General features: G+C 42.7%; 1 protein-coding gene across 1 annotated transcript in view; it reads left to right on the forward strand.

Moving 5' to 3' along the window:
• Window positions 1–2,092: 2,092 nt before the first annotated feature.
• GRIP2 (glutamate receptor interacting protein 2) overlaps window positions 2,093–27,442 on the forward strand; it is a 626,179-nt gene continuing 600,829 nt past the window's right edge. The window contains exon 1 of the mRNA XM_070738325.1: window positions 2,093–2,174. Within this exon, the coding sequence (XP_070594426.1) occupies window positions 2,120–2,174 (55 nt within the window). The 5' untranslated portion in view covers window positions 2,093–2,119. The remainder of the gene's footprint in view (window positions 2,175–27,442) is intronic.

Here is a 27,442-nt window from a genome sequence, read left to right on the forward strand (position 1 = left end):
CTCAATAGGCTCCAGGTTGACTCAGCCTTCCATCCTTCCAAGGTTGGTAAAATGGGGACCCTGATTGTTGGGGGCAATATGCCGACTCTCTGTAAACTGCTTAGAGGGCTGTAAAGCACTGTGACTAATTACTCCACATGTAATTAATATAGAAGTCTAAATGCTATTGCTATTTTAGGACATTCTTTGCCACAGTTGTTAAGTGAATCATCAGAGTTATTAATCTAGTAATGGTCATTCAGTGAATCTGGCTTCCCACTGATTTTGCTTGTCAGAAGGTTGCCAAACGTGGTCCCATAAGCATCTGAATTTTCATCACCTGACCACAGGGAACGCTGCAATGGTGGTTAAGTGTGAAAAATGGTCACAAGCCCCTAAGATGAACTGTGGTAAGTCAAGGCCTACCCTCCTTTTTACAGGAGAAAGAGGAGGGAGTGGACGGGGAGGGGCAGAGAAAGTGCACTCCTACTTGCTCCCCACCACAGGCAAAAGGAGCCTCGCATATGTGGAGGTGGTAACTCGGATTACCCTTCCCACTTCCCGCCCTCAGATGACTGGGGCCGCTATGGTACTACCGAGTACGAGACTGCGGAATTGTGTTTATTTATTTAATTCAGTTTGCATGCTGCCCAATTCCCTAGAGCAGTGATGGCGAACCTATGGCATGGGTGCCACAAGTGGCATGCGGAACCATATTTGCTGGCACGCAAGCCATTGCCCTAGCTCAGCTCCAACATGCACGTGTGTGCCAGCCAGACGATTTTCAGCTCGCACAGAGGGGGGCACCTCTGGGAGGGCATTCTTGGCTTCCAGAGAGCCTCCAGAAGGATGGGGAGGGTGTTTTTACCCTCCCCCGGTTCCAGCGAAGCATTTGGAATCTGGGGAAGACAAAACACGAGCATACTGGGCCCACCAGAAGTTGGGAAACAGGCCTTTTCCAGCCTCCAGAGGGCATCAGGGGGACAAAGGAAGCTGTTTTCACCCTCCCCAGGCATTGGATTATGGGTGTGGGCACTCGTGCTTGTGCAATATTGCGTGCGCACCCGAGGGGAAAAATATTCGCTCTCACTGCCCTGAGGACTCTAGGCGGCTCACAACCAAAACAAAAACCATACAGCATAATATTAAGACATCTAAAAAAAAAAACACAATTTAAACAATTTAAAACCCACAGTAAAGAAAAACCATACATGTCATTTATGGCCGGATCTCAATGGTTCACCATCCAATCAAGGGCCCCAGGCCTGCGGGAAAAGCCAGGTCTTTACAGCTTTTGGGAAGGCCAGCAGGGTTGGGGGCAATCTCAGGAAGTAGCTGGTTCCAGAGAGTGGGAGCCACCACAGAGAAAGCCCTCCCTTGTGGCCTCCCTCCAGCCGGCACTGTTTAGATGAAGGGACCGGAGGAGACCAACTCTGTGGGCCCTTATCGGCCGCTGGGAGCAATGCCTCACGTAGAAGGAAGGTGCGGGAATCGCGCTCCGAGAGCTTCCCGTCATTCATCTCCCATCTCCCCCCCCCCCCGCCCCCACAAAGCCGGGGTCGCCGAGCGTCGGGACTCGGGACTGGTCTTGGGAAGGCAAAACCAAGCCAAGGCTCCCCGTTTCCCTCCCCTGGCTCCTGCGGCTACTTAGTACGGTCCCTCCCCTCCGGCGCCCCGCGGCCAACCGCAGCTATTCTATCCTATCCCCGCTCCAGGGCAGGCAAAAAAAAAAAAGAGAGAGAGAGAGACTTTCGCGCGCGCCACAAAAACCGGGCGGGGGGAGACCCTCCCGTCTCGCGCGGGAAGCCGGCTTCGCGCCTTCTGCCTCCTCTCCGCCTCGGCCAGCCCCCTCCTGCTCCTCCCCCCCCCTCACACCTCCTTTGCTTTCCTACCGGTCCAAAACACAGATGGAGCACGCGGCGGCCGCCAATGCTTAGCCGGCTCGCTCCGGAGACAACCTCGCTTCCTCAGCTGCCGCCACCCCCCCTGCACTTCTGGCCTGGCGAGGTGGAGGGTGGGGTGGGGGTGGGGGGAACGGGGAGGAGGGGGGGGAAGGAAAAGAAAGCCGGGGGGAGCCTCCTCTGGACCCTTCTCCACCCTCCGTCTTAGCGGGTTTTTTTTTTTTTGACCCTCTGCCGGGATGCCGGGCTGGAGGAAAAATCTAACCCTGTGCCTGCAGAGGATGCAGGATGAAGGTAAGGGGGGGGGGTGTGCGACAGGGGGGCAAATCCTACCGCTGGAGGGCATGCGTGAAAAGTGCTTTGAAGCCGAGCGAGGCGGGGAGGTGTGTATGTCTGTGTTTGTGTACGTGTATGGTGTGTGTGTGTGTGTGTGTGCGTGAGGATGCCGAGAAGAAGGGCGGCGAGTGGGTGGGAGGAAAGAGGACGCCCGCATTGGTCTGTTGGGCTTGAGCCTGGGGGGCAACCTTTAAAAAAAAGTGCATGCTGGTCTTGAAGCTACTGGATGTTGATTTATTACCAGGAGACATAAGATGAGCAGGTTAACTTTAACGTTAAGTGAGCAAGAGAAGTCACCTTAAAAAAATAAAGCAAAACACAACACAACAAGGAAATGTACCTTTCATTGGGTTCTTTGAGTAAAAGCCCTTTGGGATTTTAACAGCAGTTTGTCACTCTCTGGTCAAGAAAATCAGGATGGGAACTGTTCTGTTTTGGCAAGTGAATTGAGGGACAAATGAAAGAGAAAAGCCCAAAGCTTTGTTGTTGTTGTTCTTGTTTGTTTGTTTGTTTGTTTGTTTGTTTGTTTAGCCGGGCCAGGCAGCAATTAGCTTGCCAAGGATGGGTTTCTGCAGTGGATAAAATAAGGTTCTGCTGAAATGTCCCTATAATTGGTCCTTATATTATTTCCTGCTTGCTGATGAATAGTTCTCGGAGTTGTGTGTGAGAGAGAGAGAGACAAGGTTGGTGTGATCTGCAGAGAGGGATGTCAAATTAATGCTGCACCAGCGGCTCATAAAAGTTTGAGGAAATGTCCCACCAGGTGGCAGAACGTGAAGGAGAGATTGAAAACCTTCCACTGCTGGAGTTGATTTTGCTTCCTGCATTTTAAGAGTGATATGAAGGTAGCCGGAGAGTAAGGAATGTAATTGGCTTTGGGGATTAATTGACAATGCCTCCAGTGTTGATCTCCATGTTTTTATACCTGTCTGCAAAGTGTGTTGTTCCTTTTGCCTTGATGTGGCTGAAGGTCCTATTGCTAATGCATTTTATGCTTCCCACCAACAGTGTTTTAAAATGTCAAAGGAGCTACAGAACTATATTAAGCAAATAAATTGCTCTGGCTCTGGCTAGTCACAAATTCCAGATTGTGTTTTCAACTATCTATATTCTGTGAGATAAAATATCATATCTGTAAATAAATGATTTTAAGTATTTAGCTTTCTGCCAACATCCTTTTGTTAATATATGGTTTTATTTTTGTTTTGTTTAGCCTTGTTTGATCATTGTGTTTTCAACTGGCAATTCAGATATTTTATGGAGTGGGATTGTTAATGCTGTTCAAAGATGATCCCTTTACTTACTGGTTTTAAAATTATTGTACATTGTTTCCAGGGTCATATTACAGCAAAGCCTACCTTCCTTGATGGCAAATTGCAAGAGATACACAATTAGTAATTCTGAACCATTGACTGAACTCATAATTTGTCATATTTTTGTGCCTTTCCCAGCAGATTACACTCCTTCACTCCCTTTTCCTTTGTTGATCTTTTTTCCATTACTTTATAGATTTATCCCCCCTTTGGGGAGGCTTATACATGTTGCGTATATGCATCAAAATTAATACAAGGTGGGTATGATAGGCAAAACAGATAATAATTCATTTGTGTTGGGATGAAAAAGCACTACAGAACTCTTCTCTAATTGTTAGAAATATTGAATTGAAGAAATAGAAGAACAGCAGATGTTGCTTATTTTGATTCGCAGCCTCTTGAGAATATGATAGAAACATCAAACTGTGATATCATGAATATGATAGAGACATAGAGAATATGATAGAAACATTGCATTGCTAAACTCTGTAGAACTATTGCTTGCCTGGTTTGTTTTTTGTTTTTACTGAAACTTTGATGATGTGGCTCAATACTGGCTACTGTCAGAGAGACTAAATAAAACCTTGGTTAAAGAAATCATGGAGCTGAATAAAACATGGCAATTTCTATATGATTACTTCTGTTTCACTTGAGAACATTGATCTGTGTTAGTGTTTAACCAAATTTCTTATCATTTCTAATATATAACTGTATGAAACAATGAGACATTTCATGCACAATAGGTTCCTGAGCTTAGAGGCTCATTAAGATTCCCTGAGAATTAAAAAGCAATCTGGTCAGTGTTTAGGTGATATACTGATGTGCTGAATATCTTGTAGTGGTGTGTTGAATTGGACCCAATTCAATTTGAACATTCAGATCAATTGGGAATATTGATCTAATTCTGAGTCCAATTAAATTCAGACTGATTGGATTATGCACAGGCATGGAAAACAAATTAGTCCAAATCAATCAGAATGAATTTGGAACATCAGATATACACTCTGGCATAGTAACTAGAAAAGGATTTCCCTTCTCATCTTCTAAATTGCTATTTTCCCTCTCTTTTTTTCCCAAAGAACAAAAACACTAAGCAATAATATTCCTGTACAACAGACCATGACAGTGTTTTTCCACTGGGAAAACAAGAGGCAGCTCATGAAATATCACACTGCATCTGGACTCCAAGAAAACTTTATAATATTATAACTCCAATATTAAAAGAGGAACTGTATCTATTATAGTTCTTCCCAATTCATATATATGTGTGTATATTTGCCTGTGCCTATTCCCTTAGTATAATTCAGAAAAAAATATGGCCTTTCCAGTTGAATGAATCAGGATCTGGGGACACAAGACTTACTAATTTACTATTAACAATTTCCAGTTCTGACTTTCTTGATCATATGTATAGTGAAATATGACTTTGCATTTCACCCAGCTAATAGTAGCAAAGCTACCTATTTTATTTCTTTTTGAAGTAGGATGGACCAAGTAGAATAGCATAGTCATTAGATGATAGACAAGTTTAGGCACAATATTTTGCATTCATAGGTAAGTTCCTAGAGCTATTTATCAGGGTACATTCAAAAGAAAATGTTGCAATTTGCCAGCTGTACATATTCAGTAAGAGGGATTTGTTGGACTACATTTTGCTTTGCCTCAAGATTGATCTCAAATACATTATTGATGAAGATAAGGCCTTGTGCAGGATAACATTCTAGAACAGGGAGGTATGCATTTGGGGGTCCACGGCTACCATTGGCCTTCAGATAGCATGTTGAGGTTTTACGCTAAAAGTAGATAAGATAAGGACAAAATAGTGGGCGAAGATGGAGAAAGGATGAATTTGATTTATTCCAGTTTTTAGCATTATGTTAAATTGATAATAATAATATATAATATTGTATAGTTAATTATTTCCCAATAGTAAATATTGGAAATAAATTCCATCCAATAGTAAATATGCAGTGAATACATTTAAATAAATATGTGTGTAGGAAGAAGAAGGATTTTGAGAGGCTGTCATTGCTAGGAAGGTAGTTATCAGAACTGTCCGATTCCATAAGAGACCACTGCATCTAGAGCAAAAAAGTTCCAGTCTTAGTCACAATCTTAAAAATGTCCTATAAGGCAAGCCAATTTTATTAACACCCTCAACCTGCCTCCTTTGTTACAGTCATAAAGTTGAGGTTTAGGAACTTGTTCAAGGCAGAGAAAAGATTTAGATTATTGTTCAGCCTTGTAGCTGCTCAGCTACAATAGCTCTCAGGAGGTTGCATGCATGAAATATGCAGATGCAATTTTTCACTCAGGAAAACATTCAGGCTTTGGTTGGTCAATGCAAGATGTTTTGTGACAACTGGCCCCAGTTTCTGCTGAGCAGGTTAGTATCAGGGCACCAGATCCACACGCTTCATGCTTACAGACATCATTCTTATTTTTATGAGTATTGAACAATGTGCTTATCCATCCTTTTCCAATCAAACATTTAGGACTTTGCTGTGATTATTTCACTTCAAAATATTATTCAGCATTCATGTCCCCCCTTTAAAAGGTGGGCGGGGAGAGGAGCACAATTTCTTAAGTTTGTGAATAACTTTCTCTGCATGAATCAGCTGGAAAAGAAATGTGCCAGAATGCTCAAAGGCAGAGATAGCACAGGCTGGGATTGGTGCTGCATTGTGCCTTTCCTTCTGCTGTGATTCTCCAGTTTATATTGCTCCGTGATGGTTACCTAGGAAACAGATGTAGGAGTATGCAATGGAATTTCATTGGCTGCATCATTAGACTGACTGTGAGATTTGTGGGCCGAATTGGAAGTCTGTGCAAGTGAAGCCTTGAGATTGTTTTGAGTTGTAAGATGAAACAGTGCTGCTTAATCTTTAATAAGGTGAGGTACCTACCTACTTGATTTTTTAAAAGTACAAACTATGTCCTACATTAAGAGATCAGAGTATAATGAGAGAATTTCAGATGAATTAAGATTGAATTGTGTGCTTATAAAGCAGTTACATGCTTGGTTCTGACAGAAAATTTGGTTCTGACAGAATTTTTTTTAAAAAACAACTAATTCTAGTATTAAAGTATACTCTGAGTTGGATCCCAGTTATTCCCAATGCCCACTCCTGTTATTTATGCATTTCTTTATTTACATGTTATGTTTATATATTTTTATATAATATGTTATTCATTAAAGTAATTTTGCATATCAATAGTTGCTGCAAATTAAAATAATATTGCAGATTTACTAGAAAATTTGGGTTGAAGCAAGTTAAGGTTGAAAATGTTAATATTTTGTAGGAATCTTAAACATTTCAGTTAACATAAGAAGAGCTATACTGAATCAAAGCAAAGTTCTTTTTAATTCTGACTCACTTTTCCTCAATGGGCAACAGATGTCTCTTGGGAAGTTCACAAGAAGGTTATGAAAGAGAACAGTAGGGTCATATAGAGTAGAGAGGAGTGGAATGGAGTGGAGTGGAGTGGGATTCTTTATTGGCCAAGTTTGATTGGACACACAAGGAATTTGTCTTTGGTGCATATGCTTTCAGTGTACATAAAAGAAAAGATACATTTGTCAAGAATCATGAGGTACAACACTTAATGATTGTCATAGGGGTCAAATAAGCAATGAGGAAACAATATTAATAAAAATCTTAAGGATACAAGCAACACGTTACAGTCATACAGTCAGAAGTAGGAAGAAATGGGTGATAGAAATGATGAGAAAAAACTAGTAGTAATAGTAGTGCAGACTTAGTAAATAGTTTGATAGTGTTGAGGGAATTATTTGTATGAATATGGATCTTCCTCAGACATTTGACTACTGCAGTGTTTCCCAACCGTGGCAGCTTGAAGATATTTGGACTTCAACTCCCAGAATTCCCCAGCCAGCGGATGCTGGCTGGAGAATTCTGGGAGTTGAAGTCCAAATATCTTCAAGTTGCCACAGTTGGGAAACATTGACTACTGGAATCAATCAAAAACATCTAAGGTGGTAGCCACCAATGTATCTTGGAGTGTCAGTACTGTTGTTTGTACAGGGATCCCTCGAGTTTCGCGATCTCGATCTTCGCGAAACGCTATATCGCGATTTAAAAAAAAAAATTAATTAAAAAAACCCCACTTCCACGTTTGGCTTCGGGAGTCAGCTAGGAAGCGGTGCGGCTGTTTTAAAGGGTCGCAGCCGACCTGGGGGGCTTCCCAGCACCCCCCCCGAACCCGGGTTGGGGGTTTGGGGGGGTGCTGGGAAGCCCCCCAGGCCGGCTGCGACCTTTTAAAACAACCGCGCCGCTTCCCAGCTGAGTCCTGAAGCCAAACGCAGAAGTTCACCTTTGGCGTTTGGCTTCAGGACTCAGCTGGGAAGCGGCGCGGCTGTTTTAAAAGGTCGCAGCCTGCCTGGGGGGCTTCCCAGCACCCCACCGAACCCCCAACCTGGGTCTTCCCGGCCGCCCACGCAAAGGGGAAACCCCGGCTCCTCGCTGATGCCCGCCAGCAAGAGGGGGAAGACCCAGGGAAGGTTCCTTTGGCCGCCCAGCAGCTGATCTGCTCGGTAGCGCAGCAGCAGCGAGGAGCCGAATCGGGGTTTTCCCTTTGTGTGGGCGGCGGGGAACGCAAACTCCACCATCTACGCATGCGCGGCCATAGAAAAAAAAGGGCGCGCATGCGCAGATGGTGTTTTTACTTCCGCAACCCTACATCGTGAATAATCGATCATCGCGAAGGGTCTTGGAACGGAATCCTCGCGATAATAGAGGGATCACTGTATATATAGTTCTACTATATGAAGGAGTAATTTATTTGGTTTTTCATGCATTCCCCACATTCACCGTCATTGACTGGCTCTATTGACAGGTTCTATTTATTTTATGTTAGATGTCAGCAAGAACTCAAGACAATATAACATTGGAATCATCCTTCACTTTATACTAGCAGCAACAACTCTGTGAGGTAGGTTTGTCTAAGAGTATAATTGACCCAGTATCAAACTATTTGTTTCCATGGCTGAATGCCAATTTGAAATAGTGGTTAGAGACTGTGAATTGTAATCTTGCCTTGGACATGAAGTCAGTTGGGCAACCTTTGGCCAGTCACTCTCTGTGACTGGAAGGAAGGAGGCAAGGGCAAATTACTTCTGAAAATTTGGCAAAAAGGAAAAAAATGCAGTCAACACTGACTTGAAGGTATGTGTGCACAATCACATGCATAATGCCCACATACACATTTCTATGTTTCTAAAAAATACAAACAAACAAACATCATACTATACTATTTTTACTACAGAGTATGAAAAGTATTTCTCACTTTATCATGTCTAGAACAAGGAAAATTATATTACATGAGTAATAAATGCATTGTTTGGACAAAGCCTTATAAATATAGAACATATATACTGTACTATGTTGCCTTGTAGTCAAGGATAATGTCTAGCTACATAATTGTTATTGGCTGAACTGCAAACTTTATTAGGTTATGGTTACAATAAATCTAGTCTGATCATTAAGCAAAGTTTTTGGGTACATTATAAATATTTAACGTTTATTTAAGAAGTAAAAGCAGTAAATATGGCATCTGAGTGACAGCATTGCTTAGGATTTAGCCAGGCTATGCTGTAATGAATCATAATATTTTTTTGAATTTTTCCTGAAAAATCTGAAGTTGGTGGGCCAGATGGACATGGAGGAGTAAGTGAGGAAGAAAGAAAAAGAGAGCAATTATTATTCACTGTAATTTTGGGGGGCATTTAACATACTAATTAGAATGTGACATCATTGGGTCTTGCTTTGCTGGCTATGAAAGCTACTCCTAGCCCATGGTCGGATGTGTCATGTGCTGGCCATGCCCACATCTGGTTTAGTGAAGGGGGGAAAAGTTGCAATACTTCATGTGATGACAATGTTACACCGCGAGTTTGACGCCCTTGCCATGGGTGAAAGAGGACAATAATTAATTTGATTGCATTCTGAAGGAGGGATAGGGATAGGAAGTGCTGAGCTATGGAGGTGGTATCATAATGGGACAAATATATGTAATGCAATGTCTTAATGATCTGAAGAAAGATGGAGAGATGCTGCCTAGGAAATAATCAAACAAGAGAGGCAGGATTCTGCAATCACTTAATAGTCACAGAAGGAAAGTAACAAAGGACCTGCCCTTAATGGACCAGGCAGTTAAAATTGATGAACAGGAAGTTTGTATTTCCATTTCATCAAGATTCTATTATTGTATCCTAAGTAGGATACAGAATTAGATCACCCAGCCCTGTTTCCTGTCTGATTTATATGGGAGGGCCAACAGCATCTGAAATTAAGGGTCAAAGAGTTTGTTTATCCCTCTGTGGTGGTTTGTTTCCAACTTAGGGGAAACACTCTTACAATTTCTCTTTGCTTCTATTGAATTCTAGGCGATTACTAAGAACCAGCTTCTGGGTGATCTGATTCCAAGTAGTAAGGCAGAGTGGTTTGTATACTAGAGATCTGAAATATGGATGATATAATCTAGGTCTCCTCTACAGATCCAAACTGTGAAAAGTTAAGAGTTTAGAGTGTACTTCACTAGAACTGAGAAAGCAAGGTAAACTAGGAATTCTGCTGGTGTACCATGAGCGACCACCAAACAGTATCTATGCCTGGAGGCTGTGTTGTAAGTCTCGAAAGTTTTAGTTTTCAATATGCTGTCTTTGTTCCTGATTTGATATGAAAGACAATACAATATTTCAGAACTGGTCAAGAATGCATGATTACCACAACACCAAGGGCCTGTCTCAGACATTTTCCCTCATTTATCCAGTGGGTTTCCCCCTAAACCAGGTCTTTGGCAATGATAATGATGATCTTTGGCTGGGAGACAGAAGTGATTCCTTTGTCATGGATATCTTACTATCTGGCCTTTGTAATGTTTGGTTTCATCCCTTTCTCATGGTGTCACTGGCCAGTTTTGAAGGTCTATTCCTACATCTGAATTGGGTAGAATTCCAAAAACTGTTTGATGGTGCACTGAACCTTTGGATAATGGCTTGTGGGCTGACTAGAACTGTCTGCTGATTCCCAAGCCAATCTGTCTATATAGTTGAATTGCAGAATTTATTTTAATTTTATTCACTGGTCGGAGTCACTTATTGAGATGGACAGTCTTATAAATGGAAGGAGGGAGGGAGAGAGGGAGGGAGGGAGAGAGGGAGGGAGGGAGGAAGGAAGGAAGGAATTATGTGCACCAGGAAGGAAACTTGTCTGAAAACAACTATTGCATTGCTAATGCTTTTTTCCTCCTTGAAACAGTTCAGTTCCTTTTTTCATTATGTGTTTTAAGAAGAGTCCAAAAATTCATTCTCCGTACTGAAGGAGCGGGTCCAGCAGTCACATGGGTTGCTCATGTCCAATCCGGTGGAACTGAGCCTAGTATTAAAAAAGCTTGCCGGATCCGCCCCTTCCCCAGAATTCGCTCAGTTCGCATATCCTGCGGTTGTATTGTGATAGCTCGTTCAACATTCTAACACCTTCCCTTCGTTCCTTTCTTCAAAAGTAGTAAGATTTGTTTTTATCATTATTATTTACTTGCACTAATAGCGCCAGCCGTTTGCGGCTCGGCTTTTTTCCTTTGGAGAAGTTGCGGTTTCGTTCTCCCCCGGCGGTTTTGCCGGTTACGATTCCTGCGGCCGCTTGTGGATTCTTCTAATCCGTTGGCCTGGAGGTCCTGGTGCAAGTATTAATCTATTGAATTTATTGTATAAATATATTTAAGGGCTTAAGAAATACCTCCTGCGGAGTGAGACGCCTTCTAGTCTCCTGGACTTAGTCGATCGCTTTTCCTTTAAGAAATTTTACGGAGCGATTTTCTCGGCGCGAAGGCCTTCGCGCCCTTTTTAAATCTAGGCCTCTCGTGTTGGCCTCCTGCCAGCCGCGTAGGCCTCAGTCCACCGCTTGGATCCCGGAGCGGGCCTTGGGGGTCCCAGGCTAAATTCTCCACCGGCTAAGCCTCCAACCAGAGTGCCTTGGTTTACTTAATTATAAAGTTTAGGGAGGCTGGCCCCGCTGGGTTTGGGGGCACGAACTCTGGGTTTGCCCAGATTGTCCTCAAGTTTCAGCAGCTTCGAGGCCTCGAAGCAGGATCCATTCCTCTTGGGAAGTCCTTGAAATTCTTCTCCTTATTATTCAGTTATTGGCTCAGCCTTGTCTTCTGTTAATTGTCAGACTATGGCTTCTTTTCCCAAGAGAGGCACAACTAAAGGTCCCAGAGAGGCCAGGCCTACAGGCGATGAGATTACTAGTATCCCCCAGGCCTCTTCCTCCTCTTCTCCAGGGGCCCGTCCCTCGACCAAGGTCACCAGGGCCGAGAAGAGAAGGGACCTAGCCCTACAAAAAATCCATGACAAATCAGCAAAACGTTTGAAAGTGCAGGCCCAAGTGATCAGTAGTCAAGACCCCCCAGAGGCTTCTAGTCTACCTCCTTCTGGGGTCCCTGTGTTATCTCTGGATGAGCCAAACCTAGACAGACCCCAACCTAACCTATGGGGCATAGGTCCAGAGGAACCAGATATTATTGAAGATTCCCCCCAGCCAGGATCCTCCCAGGCCTTTAGGGATTCTTCTGCCATTTCTGCTGATATTTCCAGTTTACCTCCTGAGTTCCAGTCTATTTTTGCTGTGTTGTCCAAAGCCATTGATGCCAAACTCTCCACCATCAATGAGCTTCCCTTACCTCTTCCTCCTTCTCGTCCCTCCCGCCCCTTGGGTTCTTCCCCAGCGGTCAGAGCTCCTATTCAGGAGGATTCAGATTCCTCCCAGGATGAATATGAGGATATAGAGGATGATGAGGATCCTTTTCAAGGCTTATCAGATGATGAGGAATCCCAAATAAAGGTTCCTCCTCCAATTACTATTTTTCCTTCTCAATTATTCAAATCTCTCCTCCTCAAAGCTAGAATTTCTACGGGATTAGCGGCCCAGGAGAAACAAGCCTCCACTTCCACTGATCCCCCGGAGGAGAATTTACCTTACTTCACAGAGGAACAGGAGGATAACGAGGTAATTCCTATGCCTAAATTGTTTAAAGATGCCTTACTCAAACAGTGGGAATTTCCAGCCTCTGGCCTTAATCCTTCCACCAAGGACAGAAAGTTGTACAAACTTTCCTCTTCCTATGAAGAGCTTCTATCCTTTCCCAAACCGGATGAACCTGTCAAGATTCTTCACTCGGCAGCGGCTGTGCCAGGCGAGGCGGAGGAAGTCCTCCGTCCAGAGGACAAGCGCATTGAGCAAATGCTCAAAAGAGGATTCACCGCTGATTCCTGGGCCATTAAAAGCTCTGCAGCGGCTTCCTTTTTCTCCAGAGCCATGCTGCTGTGGCTTCGCCAACTTCAACAGCATATTCCTCCCGATGACTTGAGAGGTCAACAAGACTTCAACAAAGTCTTTGCAGCTGCCCAGTACGTGGCTGATGCCACCTTGCAATCTACTAGATTTTCTGCTAAGTCTATTGCAGCTTCTACAACGGCAAGAAGACTCCTATGGATTCGCCCTTGGCAAGCGGGAGTTCGCCAAAAGTGGCAGTTATCCCAGGGTCCCTTAAAGCGCGACCTTCTCTTCGGTGATCTTCTGGATCCACTCCTCACGGAAACCACGGACAAGAAGAAAGTTTTGGGTCCAACCACAAAAAAGGCTACCAAAACGCAGTCCTTTCGTCGCCCAGGGCGCCAGCAAGATCAAGCGGCTTCCTATCAGAGATCCCCAGGTCAGTATTCCCCCCGCTTTCGTTCCCAAGGTAGGAACTCCAGGGGTAGAGGGTTTCGCTTCCAAAGGGGAGCTTCCTCTAACAGGGCTTCAAAAAAACCTAGATGGTAATCTTACCTCTATTCCCATAGGGGGTCGCCTAGCTCATTTCGCCTCTAATTGGCGTCTCACCTCCAAGGACCCTTGGGTCATTGACACTGTTCAAACAGGCCTTCTTTTAGAATTTATTTCTCCTCCCCCTAAACGTTTTATTTCCTGCCCTTCTCCCAGGTCATCCTCAGATTGTAACCGTATGGAGGAGGCCATTTCTCATCTATTGTCCATCAGAGCCATTCAACCGGTCCCTTCCGGTCAGAAGGGCCTAGGTTTTTACTCCATCCTATTTATGGTTCCAAAGTCCTCCGGAGGTTGGAGAGCTATTTTGGATTTAAAGAAACTAAACCTATTCATCAAATATAGGAAGTTTAAGATGCACTCCTTGTCTTCTATTTTGGCCGCCATTCACTCGGGAGATTTCATGGTCTCCTTAGACCTCACTGAGGCCTACCTTCACATTCCTATAGCCAAATGCCACAGAAAGTTTTTACGTTTTTCCTTTCAAGGCAGGCATTTCCAGTATAGGGCGATGCCATTTGGCCTTTCCTCAGCCCCTCGGGTCTTTACAAAGCTCTTGGGGTCCCTGGCGGCCTATATCCGGGCGTATCCCATCCACATTTTATGTTATCTTGATGATATTTTGATTCATGGGAACTCCCTAGAGAAAGTGAAAACAGACCTTTCTGTCACCATGTCAGTCCTTCAGGACCATGGTTTTTCCATCAACTTTGATAAAAGTCACCTCCAACCTTCCACATCCATTTCTCACCTGGGATCCATTATTGATTCAGAATCCTCCCAGGTTTTTCTCTCTCCCGAGAGAAAACTCAGTATAGTGGACTTAATTTCTAACATTTTATCTAATTCTTCAGTATCCATAGTTACTCTATCTTCCCTTTTGGGGAAGATGGTGTCATGCATAGGCATCATTCCCTGGGCTCGCCTTCATGCTAGGGAACTCCAGTGGCTCCTGTTACCTTTTCAGAGATCGGGGCACAGCAACTCAAATCGACGCATTGTCATCCCACTGAGTGTTCGCAGATCCTTCAAGTGGTGGAAGTCTCCGGCCATGGACAGAGGATCCCCGTTCAGGTGCCCGGATCAATTTGTCATCACCACAGATGCCAGTCTATCGGGATGGGGCGCCCACGCCCAGGGGATGATAGCCCAGGGCACGTGGTCCCCGGAGGAAGCTTCCAGGCCAATCAATTGGCTAGAGTTAAGAGCCGTTTCCCTGGCTCTGAAGCATTTCTCTCCTCGCATTCCCAACCGGCACGTTCTCATTCTCACCGACAACATTGCCACAAAAAGCCATATCTGCAGACAGGGGGGCACGAGATCCAAGGCTCTCATGAGGGAGGCCCTCAAGTTGGGCCTTTGGGCGGAAAAACATCTCCAGTCGCTCCTAGCCGATCACATCTCGGGGAGTCTCAACGTCCAGGCGGATTGGCTATCCCGAGCAACGATAGACCCAGGAGAGTGGAACCTCCATCAAGACCTGTTCCATCAAATCACCCTCAGATTCGGCCTACCAATCCTGGATCTCTTCGCGACCAATGCGAACGCCCAACTCCCTCGCTTCTATTCCAGATTTCCATCCCCGGGAGCGGAAGCAATCAATGCCCTCCGGAGTCCATGGCCTCCAGGCCTACTCTACGCATTTCCTCCAATTCCAATCCTCCCGGACGTGATTCACAAGGTCCTCACCGAGAGGGCCCGAGTGATCTTAATCGCCCCTCATTGGCCCCGCCGGCCCTGGTTCGCGGATCTCCAACAGCTGTCCGTCCAGGACCCTTGGCGACTCCCCGTTTCGGGGGATATGCTGCGGCAGGGGGCCTCCTTCCATCCAGACCCGGAGTGGTTCCACCTCACCGCCTGGCTGTTATCAGGAGAGATTTAGAACTGCGTGGTCATGACCCCGATTCAGTGGAGGTCATTTTAAAGGCCAGAAGGGGTTCGACCAATCGAATCTACGACCACACGTGGTCCAAGTTTCACCAGTGGTGTCTACAGGAAGGTCTCTCCCCTCTGTGCATCCCCATACACAGAATTATTTCCTTCCTTCTGCAAGGCTTCCATAAAGGACTTTCCACCAGCACCCTCCGGCGTCATCTGGCAGCCATTTCATCTGTCCTAGGGGGTCCCCGCAGACAGCCTCTCCGATCCTTCCCTGAAGTTCAGGAATTCCTCAAGGGCATAGCCAACCTCAGACCTTCCAAGGTCCACAGGTATCCATCCTGGGATTTGCCACGGGTTCTCCACTCCCTCACGCAGGCACCATACGAACCCCTAAAATCGGCGTCCCTCAGGTACCTATCCTTTAAGGTAGCTTTCCTGGTGGCTATTACCTCTGCCCGACGCATTTCGGAGCTGGCTGCCCTCTCAATCAGGCAGGACCTTTGTCAATTCCATCAGGACAAGGTAGTCTTGCGACTGGACCCCACCTTCTTACCCAAGGTCAGTTCCATGTTCCACAGATCTCAGGATATTGTCCTACCTTCCTTCTGCCTCCAACGAGACCATCCCTTGGCAATTAGATGGCACACCCTGGATCTCACCAGAGCGCTGAGAATCTATATCCAACGCACAGGACCCTTTCGGAGGTCAGAAGCACTTTTTGTAGCCTATCATCCCAGAGTCATGGGGGCCAAAGTGTCTTCAACAGTAATAGGCCGTTGGATCAGAGGGACTATATCTAAGGCCTATGAGTCGGCCTCCCTCTCAGTTCCAAGGAACATCACAGCGCATTCCACCAGGAGCGCAGCCACCTCGGCCGCTTGGGCGACTCAAGCCCCGTTGGAGGAGGTCTGCAAAGCAGCCACTTGGGCCTCGCCAAATTCCTTCATCAGGCACTACAAGATTGATTCTTACGCTTCAGCGGACGCTGCCTTCGGCAGAAGGGTACTCCAATCCGTTATCTCACACGATAGCAAGCTAATCCCACCCTAGGGACCATCTATTGGGTATGTCCCATGTGACTGCTGGACCCGCTCCTTCAGTACGGAGAATAGGCGTTGATTGCTTACCTGAACGCCTCTTCTCGTACGGTGAGCGGGTACAGCAGTCACTTCCCGCCCTTGTATGTGTCTTCTTTACCTTTCTATATCTTTCTTCCTCTAACAATGAGAGTTGAACACTACAGAGCTTCACAACTGAGCCTAGTCTATGGATTCGCGAATTCTGGGGAAGGGGCGGATCCGGCAAGCTTTTTTAATACTAGGCTCAGTTCCACCGGATTGGACATGAGCAACCCATGTGACTGCTGTACCCGCTCACCGTACGAGAAGAGGCGTTCAGGTAAGCAATCAACGCCTATTTTGTATCACAGCTTTTTAGCATAGAAGCAATGATTAATCTGCTACCAGATTCCTACTGTTGATGCCATGTGTTCTGGGGTGGTTCTTTGATTACTTATTGTTTGATGCTGTGATATTGTATATTTTATGATTTTGTCTTGTTTTATGATGCTGTTCTTTTTTGTCTCAGAGTTCTGATTGTTATTTATTGAAATAGTTGCTAAGGGCTGGCTTTATGTGAAGTATATAAATGAGCAACATAAATAAATACATAATGTATTTATATAATTGTTTGGGAAAACCATATAAAATTCAGTATTCTAGGGAACAGGAGGCACTTGAATCTCTCTCTGTCTATATATATATGTGTGTGTGTGTGTGTGTATTATATGCATGCATGCATATGTATGTATGTATGTATGTACATATGAATACCAATAAATACCTATATCTATACCTATAAAAGCTGACCATTGGAACAGTTTTGCAATTTTACAAATCCTGCCAAAATATTGAATAAAATAATCAATAATTAAATTAGAAATTAAATTAGCATAGTCAAATACAATACTTATCCTCTTTTCTCCCTCCATGTCCCTTTCTGGAATTTTCTTTCTGCAGAAGTCCTGAGCATAAATGTATCAAATTTTGTAGGTATTGTGAGTCATTGTGTCTTTCCAACTGTAAAAGAGTAAATACCCTTTAGTTCTTCTGGTTTTCTACAATTCTGCTTCCTTTCTTCTGTCTTTGGAATATGTCAGAATAAGGCTAATCCAGTTCTAAATTTAGGATTCTGCCAAATTCAGGGCAAGTTCTACATTATTTGCATATTGATGACACAGGTGGTTTCTACTCTGTTTACATAGATACTACATGAAAATTGTACTTGTAATAAATACATCCGTATACATCTTAAATTCTGTACACAGTGTACATTCTAGTATTTGGGTTTAACTGGTTTGGTTGATCAGTTGCTTGCTCATTCAGGAACTTTAATGACTTCTTTTTATCACTTACCCTGAAGGCTCACCTGGGTGTTATAAAGTAGCACATTACTATTAGTATGCCAGCCAATAATTAGCTGCCTTGCTTTTAGCCAACCAATCCATTAATGAACTGAATCAAATAAATTGTACCATATCTCAACCCAAGAGTTACATAGAGAACATTTATAAAGACAAGTTCCTCTGGATTGAATAATATAGGATTTCTCTAATGGTGGGGGCTCGGTTTCTGTGTCTGCTTGTTTGTGTGTATGCATACTGAATGCAATTTGTGGGTGAGGAGAAGCCGAAAGATGTTGGATAGGGTTCGCTCATATATAATAATAAGATGCAGTTCCACTATATTTGTCCTTACATTGGAACTGTATCCCAATTACAGTGATACCTTGTCATACAAATGCCTCATCATACAAACTTTTCGAGATACAAACCTAGGGTTTAAGATTTTTTTGCCTCTTCTTACAAACTATTTTCATCTTACAAACCCACTGCCGCCACTGGGATGCCCCGCCTCCGGACTTCCGTTGCCAGCGAAGTGCCCATTTTTGCGCTGCTGGGATTTCCTTGAGGCTCCCCTCCATGGGAAACCCCACCTCCGGACTTACCTGTTTTTGTGATGCTGCAGGGGAATCCCAGTTTCCTATGGGAAACATAGGAAGATGAAACATTGTTTCATCTTACAAACTTTTTACCTTAAGAACCACGTCCCGGAACCAATTAAGTTTGTAAGACAAGGTATCGCTGTACTTTGGAAATCTGTGATTCCCTAATAGGTTTGGTTACATATATTGAGTATAGGATGGGCAGGGCAAATATGGTTGACAATTCCTTTGCCTTGGAGAAAGTTTATGCGGGCTCTGATTTTTTAAAAAGCAGGCCTTAATAAAGCATGAGCAAATCAGGTATGGAAGGGGTGCAATTTACATGCAGGGGAACACCAAATAACTCAGGCCTGCTACATCATTTGAACCCTCACATGTTCAGGCTAAAGCGTTGAGTAGGGATTTTGTGAGGAATTTGGGAACTTTGAATCAGATTGTATTTCTTTACAAGGTTTCTGTCACCCACAGAATTCAGACACAGAGAGTTGTTTGGAGTTGGGCAACAGCAACATTAAATGACTAAATAATGTTTACTAAGCTACTGGTTTGAGATTAGTGGCTATTCAAATTGAATGAATTAGTGAATGAATGAATATATATTTTTCCAGAGATAAACTGGTTCTATTAAATTTTAGCTGCAGTGCTTTTTGTTCTTTTGCTTAGGATATTACACATGTTAGGATGATCTTTACCACAATTCCCTGGGTTCTAAGCCAATTGTAAGTTTTGGGTGTTTTTCAAGGGCAGCCCTATATAGTCTATATATAGGGAAGTCCAACTTGGAAGTGATCATGTAGAAAAGACTGGCCTAGGAATGGGTCTTGGAAGGTCTCTAAATTTTCACCAATGGCTAGGGAAATGCTGTTTCATTGAGGGCTAAAGATAAACCTCACCAGACCCAGGATGGTAGAAACCCCAAAGCCACATCATCTTGGTAATTGGTCAGTACTGGAAATTATTTAGTATTGCTATTGGATTCAGTGCTCTGGGATTCTTCTCTTCATAGATCCTTGATACTAGCTTTCTGATGAAGTTGCCCCAAATTTAGGAATTGGCACAGCAACTTTTCCTATCAAAATGAAGTCATGTGGTTTGTGGTTGCTTAAACTAACAAAACAAACAATAAGTATGTATATACTGAATGGCAAAGGAGCATTCTGAATTTTTTTTTACCATGTCATCTATCGTTTTGATTTTTTAAAAATTCCAGTCCCTTGTTTCAGTATTGTGTATTGGTTTGGCTGAGAAAGAATCATTCATAGAACAGTTAAGAATGTATAGGCTACTGTTTGTTGTCAGTTCTAATTATACAGACCACTGCTGTTTGACTAAATTGTTAAATGGGGAATCTGACCTTCAGTTACATATTCACTTTGTGGTATAGAATAACAATGGCTTAAAAGTCAGAGCTGGAATGTTCATTCATCAAAATGATAGGACACCAAGAACATATCAGATTCTGAAGGGTTTCCCCTACATTTCATTAAAATATAGAGAAAATGTGTCGCAAGTGGAACTGTGGGATTGTTCACAGTTCTTCCTTACGTCTCTAAAGAGATCTCTGATTTCTTGGTAGTCAGGACTACACACAAACACCCTGTCTGTTTGTCTGTCTATCTGTCTGTCTGTCTGTCCCTCTCTCTCCCATCCACCCACCCATCTACCTCCCTACCTTGTTGCCAACGAGGGGGTCATTAAGCATTATATTGGGTTTTTATTTCTGTAAATCACATGGAGGTACAGCAAATGATTTGGGCAGCTGTATAAATTTCCTAAATAAGTAAATGTCACTTTATATTTATTATAGTAACATCATATTTGTTGGCAAGAGGCTTCTTCCTTGGTGCTCTGTGAAATGTCCATGTGATTCTGCAACATTGCTTCTTTCCATCTTCCAGGAAGAAGCCTGGATTTGCTATAGTTGTTTCAAACTGTGTAAACAAAAGTGGAAGAGCATTTCTGACCAATTTTAATTTATGGTAATTAAATTGCATGAATAAGATTATTCTCCATGTGTTTAATAAACTTTATCCTTTATTAAGTTAAGGGTTAGGGCAGTGGTTCTCAACCTGGAGGTCGAGACCCCTCTGGGGGTTGAACGGCTGTTTCACAGGATCGCCTAAGACCATGGAAAAAGACAAATTTCCCATGGTGGTAGGAACTAAAGCTTCTATTCTGGTGCCTTGGAACATATTTTTACAATCTGACCAATTAGGCATTTGCAGTGGGGGTTTCCCTCTGAAGTTCCTGCCAATCAACTTAAAACTCTGTTGGGAGAATTGGCGCTAGAGTTATGGTTGGGGGTCATCACAACATGAGGAACTGTATTAAGGAGTCCCGGCATAAGAAAGGTTGAGAACCACTGGGTTAGGGTTAGGGTTCCTTGAAACTTCCTTGGGAACTAAGGGAACCAGGGAAACCAATGGGACTGCAGACAAAGATCTTCATCACCCTATAATAATTTCATTTCTGCCTTTCTTCAGAAGAAAAATAAAATCCAGGTCAAATTATCTCAACACCCTTGAGTTTCCAGGTGGATCCAGGATGGGCCCAGAAGAATAAATTAATTCTGGGAATTCTATTTTGTTTAGAGTTTTCTTAGAATTTGTCAAATGTGAATTTTTCCTGCAACAGAACCACGTACAGTTTATCAAATTTCAATACATTAAGAATCTTCTGAATTGCTTTCTTTAACGTATATAATTTATTGAAAGTTCACAAGAAAGAAACATTGAAAAATGATATTTGTTGACTTATCAAAATGTACCAGAAACTTTTAGGGAACTATTTCATTAACATATTAATGTAAACAATCTGAAAGCACTTTATATCCCCTCTGGTAGAAATGTCAGAAAGCTGAGATTTACTGGAATCACATGTGTATTTTAACTCAGAGAATTCTTAAACTGAGTATACAACTGAAGCCAGAGGCTTTTCTTTTAGGTTTGATGGAAAAACAGATCTGAAGACAGATCCATAGAATTTTGTTCTTTAATATAATGGCAAAAACAAGACTTCTCTATTTGTTGAGCTGGAAGGATTCACATATACCCACAGCGGAAGAATGAATGGTGAACTTAATGGAGTTGGCGGAGATGGTGAAATTGACTATTGTGATTAAAGAAAATACTTTGTCTAGCTTCATTTTGATTTGGAAGCTACTGTGGGATTTTTTAAAATTGAAACTGGAAGAAATGAAATTATAACCTTGGGTTTTGATGGTTAGATGTTTTTAATGATAGAAGTACTATTAGTTATGATTTATTCCAGTTCAAAGGTTATTGGTTTTTAGGTTTTAGTTTTCAAAGAGGGGCAGCATACAAATCTAAATAATAATAATAATAATAATAATAATAATAATAATAATAATAATAATCTGTACTGAAGAAAATTAGATTTTTTCTGTAACTTTTTTCCTTTTTTGTTTTCCTAATTATTTTTCCTATCCTCTTGCCTCATTATTTTAATTTTGTTCTTCACTTTTTTGTATTTTATACTTTTCTGAAATTCAATGAAGTTTTGGAAACTAAACACATATATTTCAGTGATATTTGCATGAATACATGTTTTCGTAAGTCAAAAATATGTGCCTGGATGTCAAATTTGTAATATAAATCCCTCTGGAAAAGTCAAAGAAAGTTGGATTCAATATGTAACAATAATTTCCATCATAAAGTCAATAGAAAGTTTAATTTCAAATATCTAGTATCTATCTAGAAAGTATCTATCTAGAAAACATAACTTAGAGGATCCAATTTGGGTTGGCCACTGGAAACAGAGGTTTTGTCTTCAGAGATTTTGTGTTGGAGCCCTTCAAGGAACTTTCATTCATTCATTCATTCATTCATTCATTCATTCATTCATTCACTCACTCACTCACTCACTCACTCACTCACTCACTCACTCACACACTCACTCACTCACTCAATCTTATACAAGATAATAGGTATAAGTATAAATATGAATATGAACAAAGAAAATGGTACAAATAAATGAAGACAGTAGGACAGGGGTGGTAGGCATACTGGTTCGCTTACACATGCCCCTTACAGTCCTCTTAGGAATGGGGTGAGGTCCACAGAAGACAGTTTAAAGGTTGAAGCTATGGGGCTTTGATGAAATAACAACAGAGTCAGGTAGTGCATTGCAGGCATTGATCACTCTATTGCTGAAGTGATATTTTCTGCAATAGATTTTGGATACTTTAATTTTGTATCTGTTGTGTGCTAGTGTATTATTGTGGTTGAAGCTGAAGTAATAATTGACAGGTAGGATGTTGTAGCAGATAATTTTGTGTACTATGCTTAGGTCAGACTTTAGGCAGCATAGTTCTAAGTTGCCTAAGCCCAAAATTTTCAAGCCTGTTGGCATAAGGCATTGTGAGCAGAGGAGTAAAGTACTTTTCGCATAAATATCTCTGGAATTGTTCAATTGTATTAATGTCCGATAAACAGGGCTCATTCTAGGCAAATGAGCTGTATTCAAGAATTGGTCTAGCAAAGGCTTTGTATGCCCTAGTTAGCAATACAATATTACTGGAGAAGAAGCTTAGCAAGATTAGGTTAGCAACTCTTAATGTCTTTTTGGCAATGCTGTTATAGTGAGTTCCCTGAAGATGGGCTCCAGCACAAGTGCAAAAGCTCAGAAGATTAAACCTCTTGTACTGGCTACAACCCAAATTGGATCCTTCAATCATTATTCTGGGACACTTATATTTGTTTTCATATATAACTTAGATTACATCTTATATCTGCTTCATCAAAGAGAATGAAAAAAAATCTAAAAAGCTCTTCCCACTGAAAAAGGATGAAAGACAATGCTTTTTCAACCAGTAATGAAGAATCAATAGCAGTTGAAGGAAAATGAATGAAGATCAAAGAAAACGTTATTGGAATATACCTGTATGCTTGATCTGTGTATGTATATACATGTATACTCACAAACAAAATTACGCCCTTTCACATGCTAATGTTTCTGAGCCTGAGGCTGAAGCTCTGTGTGTGTGTGTGTGTGTGTGTGTGTGTGTCTGTATCAAATTTAATTGCAGTGCTGAAGCAGCACACTGTTTTGGAGCTTTAGCAGTTTGGAATTATGGATTATTGACATTCCAATGGCCAAATAATATTACATTCTAAAGATTAATAGAAAATATGATTCAAAGAGTATGGATCCTTATGAAGACAAATCAGTACCATCCCTTCATGGAAGGCAATAATGTAATCCCAGTCTTGGGAGAACCTAAAGCTTTGTAGACAAACGAAAAACATTTAGGGGAAATACTTTGACAGGGAAATCATTGGCGGTAGAATCCTGAAATAGCTTAATGAAGTCTGGGTATCCTTAAATTTGGATTTAAGGATATGAGGTTTTCATCCAAAAGCTTTGCCTTAGCCTTAGGGATTTGGTCATGTTCTACTGGGCAGATGCCCATTCTTGCCAGGATCATGTGAAATAATGCTGGAAAATGCTCTTATTTTACTTCCTTTGCTTCTTGTAGTTGAATTCCCATCCTAAGCAGGCTGCTCTTCCTTTTATGCCCGTGAGAAGAGGAAAGATTACTAGAAAGCGAAACGTTTTTATGATGCCTCACATCTAGGAAAGCACAGAAGCCAGATATTTATTTTATTTGATAAGTCTAGGAATCTCACCTTCTACTTGGCAGACATCCTGGCACACATTAAACAAAAACATCCATTAAAATAAATGCAGCAATGCGGGCATAATAAAGTCAAACCTGAGAGCTACCAATGACAAAATGCACGAGGAAAGTCCAAGGAGGTAAAAGAGCATTTACTGATCACTGAGGGAACCACTTTCACCTTCCTTAAGAGGGGATTTAAGAATTGGCCCAGTGGGAAGGTCTTCTGAGTGCAGCAGACTCCTTCTGTGAAGGGATGGGTGACAGGGCCTCGTGAGGGAGAGCAGTCAATCCAAACAAGCCTTTTTCAATTCATGCTGACTTACTATCGCCTGGGGGGAAGCCACTTACCATTAAAATTGCAAGTAACTTCACTGACACAATATATTATCATTGCCATTTAAAGTTTTTATTTTATATGTCCAAAATGGATTTTAGCATAACTTGTATTCATTTAACATATGGTATTGTACACTGGGCGTGTCAAAATCAAGGCCCAGGGGCCACATTTGGCCCCCGGGATGTTTAGATCTGGCCCGCAGGCCCACCCTAGAAACAGTGAAGGACCAGCCCGCAAAATCTGCCAGCAAAACTGGAGCTTGGAAAGGGCCATGCATGGCCCACATGAGTTCTGTTTTCAGCCGCAACAGCCTCCTGCAGCCCTATGCCAATGAAAATGGAGCTTGGGGTGGCCGTAAGTGACCCATCCAGGCTCCATTTTCAGCCACAACAACCTCCTGCAGCTCTCTGCCAATGAGCTCCATTTTCATTGGCAGAGGGCTGCAGGAGACCATCACAGCCAAAAATGGAATCTTGATGAGTGATGTCAAGCTGTCCGTGCCCATCTTCACCCCACACACAGAGCCCCCCTCCCCAGGTCAAATTCAATCCTGATGCAGCCCTCAGTTAAATTGAGTTTGACACCCATGTTGTACATTTAAAAATACCAGGAACTAGACAAAGGTTTGATGGGTTTATAGATCGGTGACATGCTTTTTGAAGATAGTAAAATATCCCTTTTATACAGAAGCCCATTTCAGGATGCACAGTTTCATATTTATGCAATTCAGAGAAGACAATTTTGTTTCCATAGAAAAAGAGACATTTCAACAATGCTTCTAATTCTAATTTCTTTCCTTCCTTTCCTCTCTGTTAGAAATAATATTTAGAATGATGGTCTGTGAAGAACAATTTTGCTTATATTTTTTTTCCAATTACAAGTACAGTAATCCTCATTTACAGGACTGGCAACTCAATCATTAAGCAAAGTGTTTGCTAAGGGAAGCACCAAGATTTTAGAAACTTGTTTCAGTTTTCCTTTGCTTTACAGAGCTGCAAAGGTTGTAAAAGTGAGAATTGGTTGCAAAGCTACTTTTTCATCACCATCCTAATTGAATGGTCACTAAATGAAGTAGTTACTAAACACTGATTTTTTTTTTCTTTTTTGCCAGGATCATCATGTGAAGTGCCATTTCTCAACCTTTTCCAATTAATGGAGATGAGAATGCCACCCATTTGCAGGATAGAAATGAAGCTGTTGTCAGGGAGGGTAATTCCAAGACCCATTTCCTTGCAATCTCTCCCATCCTCAACATACTGGAGCCCTTGGGAGCAAACAAGTGGCCAGTCTCTGGTCTGTTTTGCACTTCCATTCCCTTCCCTCAGCCCCAGCTGTTTTCTTTCCTCCAAACACTGTATTTTGACAGCTTTTCACACAGTCTTTTAAAAAACTTTTTTATTTTGGCGTTTACCAGGGACCATGTGGTACAGCGTGGTTTGTAACACAGACATTGATAAAGCACCCACAAAGAGCAGTATTCTAACAGCTTTTAAATAATTAAGGTATGGGTGAAATCTAGCTTGCAACAGAAAAGAAAGCTGGGAGGGGCTGCTCTCCTTCCCTTTGCTGATGTTTCTCCTACTCCTGTGATGGTGAACCTGTTTGTTCTCAGGTGCCAAAAGGGCTTGTGTGCTTGCACAATAGTGATGCTTGGCAGGATCCGGTTAGGTCCCACAGAGTTGGCCTTCTCCAGGTCCCGTCAACTAGTCAATGTCGTTTGGCAGGGCCTAGGGGAAGAGCCTTCTCTGTGCAGGCCCCGGCCCTCTGGAATCAGCTCCTCCCGGAGATTTGTACTGCCCACACCCTCCTTGGCTTTTCTAAGAACATTAGGCTTGGGGGCATCAGACCCTAGCCTCTGGCCATTGAATGTTTAGTATGCTTATGGCTGTAATTGTATGAATGATTTTAATGTTTAGCCTTTTAATAATATTTTAAATTAACTATTTATATTAATTGGATCTAGCTGTATTATTGTATACTGTTTGGTCATTGATATGTTGTGAACCTCCCCGAATCCACAAAGAGGGGTGGCATACAAGTCCAATCAATCAATCAATCAATCAATCAATCAATCAATCAATCAATCAATCAATCAATCAATAGTGTGTGTGTGTGTGCCCACTGCCATAATGCAATTATTATTATTATTATTATTATTTATTAGATTTGTATGCCGCCCCTCTCCAGAGACTCAGAGCGGCTCACAACAACAAAACAGTATAAATCCAATGATTAAAACAATTTAAAAACCCTTAATATAAAAAGCAATCATACATCTCATACAGACCATGCTTAAAACGGAAACGGTCCAGGGGAATCAATTTCCCCAAGCCTGATGACAGAGGTGGGTTTTAAGGAGTTTGCGAAAGGCAAGGAAGGTGGGGGCAATCCTAATCTCAGGGGGGAATTGATTCCAGAGGGTCGGGGCTGCCACAGAGAAGGCTCTTCCCCTGGGTCCCGCCAGACGACATTGTTTAGTCGACAGGACCCGGAGAAGGCCAACTCTGTGGGACCTAACCAGTCGCTGGGATTCATGCAGCAGAAGGCGGTCCCAGAGATATTCTGGTCCAATGACATGAAGGGCTTTATAGGTCATAACCAACACTTTGAATTGTAACCAGAAACTGATCGGCAACCAATGCAGACTGCGGAGTGTTGGTGTAACAAGGGCAATGCCCTTCCCCCATGCATTCATGCACAACCTCCTGTGCTTCCCCCCGCACACACATATGCACATGCCTAACTGAAGCCTCCATTGGACTGTTTTTCGCTCTACCCAAGCTTCAGGAAAGCTTGTGGATGTTGAAAAAAGGGCCCAATGGTTCTATTGGAAGTTCATTTCTGAACTTTTTTTTTGCCATTCACAGGCTCTGAAGGCTTTCCTGGAGAGGGCAAAAAGGACCTTCCCCGCTCTCCGGAAGGCCAAAAATCAGCTGGCCAGAGTGCACGTGTGCTGGAACTGACATAGGGCAATGCCTCGGATGCCCTCAGATATGGTTCTGTAGGCCACCTGTGGCACACGTGCCTTAGGTTTGCCATCACGGTCCTATTCCATTTGTCACTTCAGATGCTGGCTGTTGCCAGCACCATTGCCAAGAGCAGATGCAGACCTTCAGAGGCACACAGCGGGAGAACAGGCTAAAGAACAGTCGTCTTCAGCAGAGGCTGCCTTGAACAGTCCTGTGTTCCAGATGAAGCTATAAAAT

Source organism: Erythrolamprus reginae, chromosome 2 (genome assembly GCF_031021105.1).
Source record: "Erythrolamprus reginae isolate rEryReg1 chromosome 2, rEryReg1.hap1, whole genome shotgun sequence".
Lineage (NCBI taxonomy): Eukaryota > Metazoa > Chordata > Lepidosauria > Squamata > Dipsadidae > Erythrolamprus > Erythrolamprus reginae.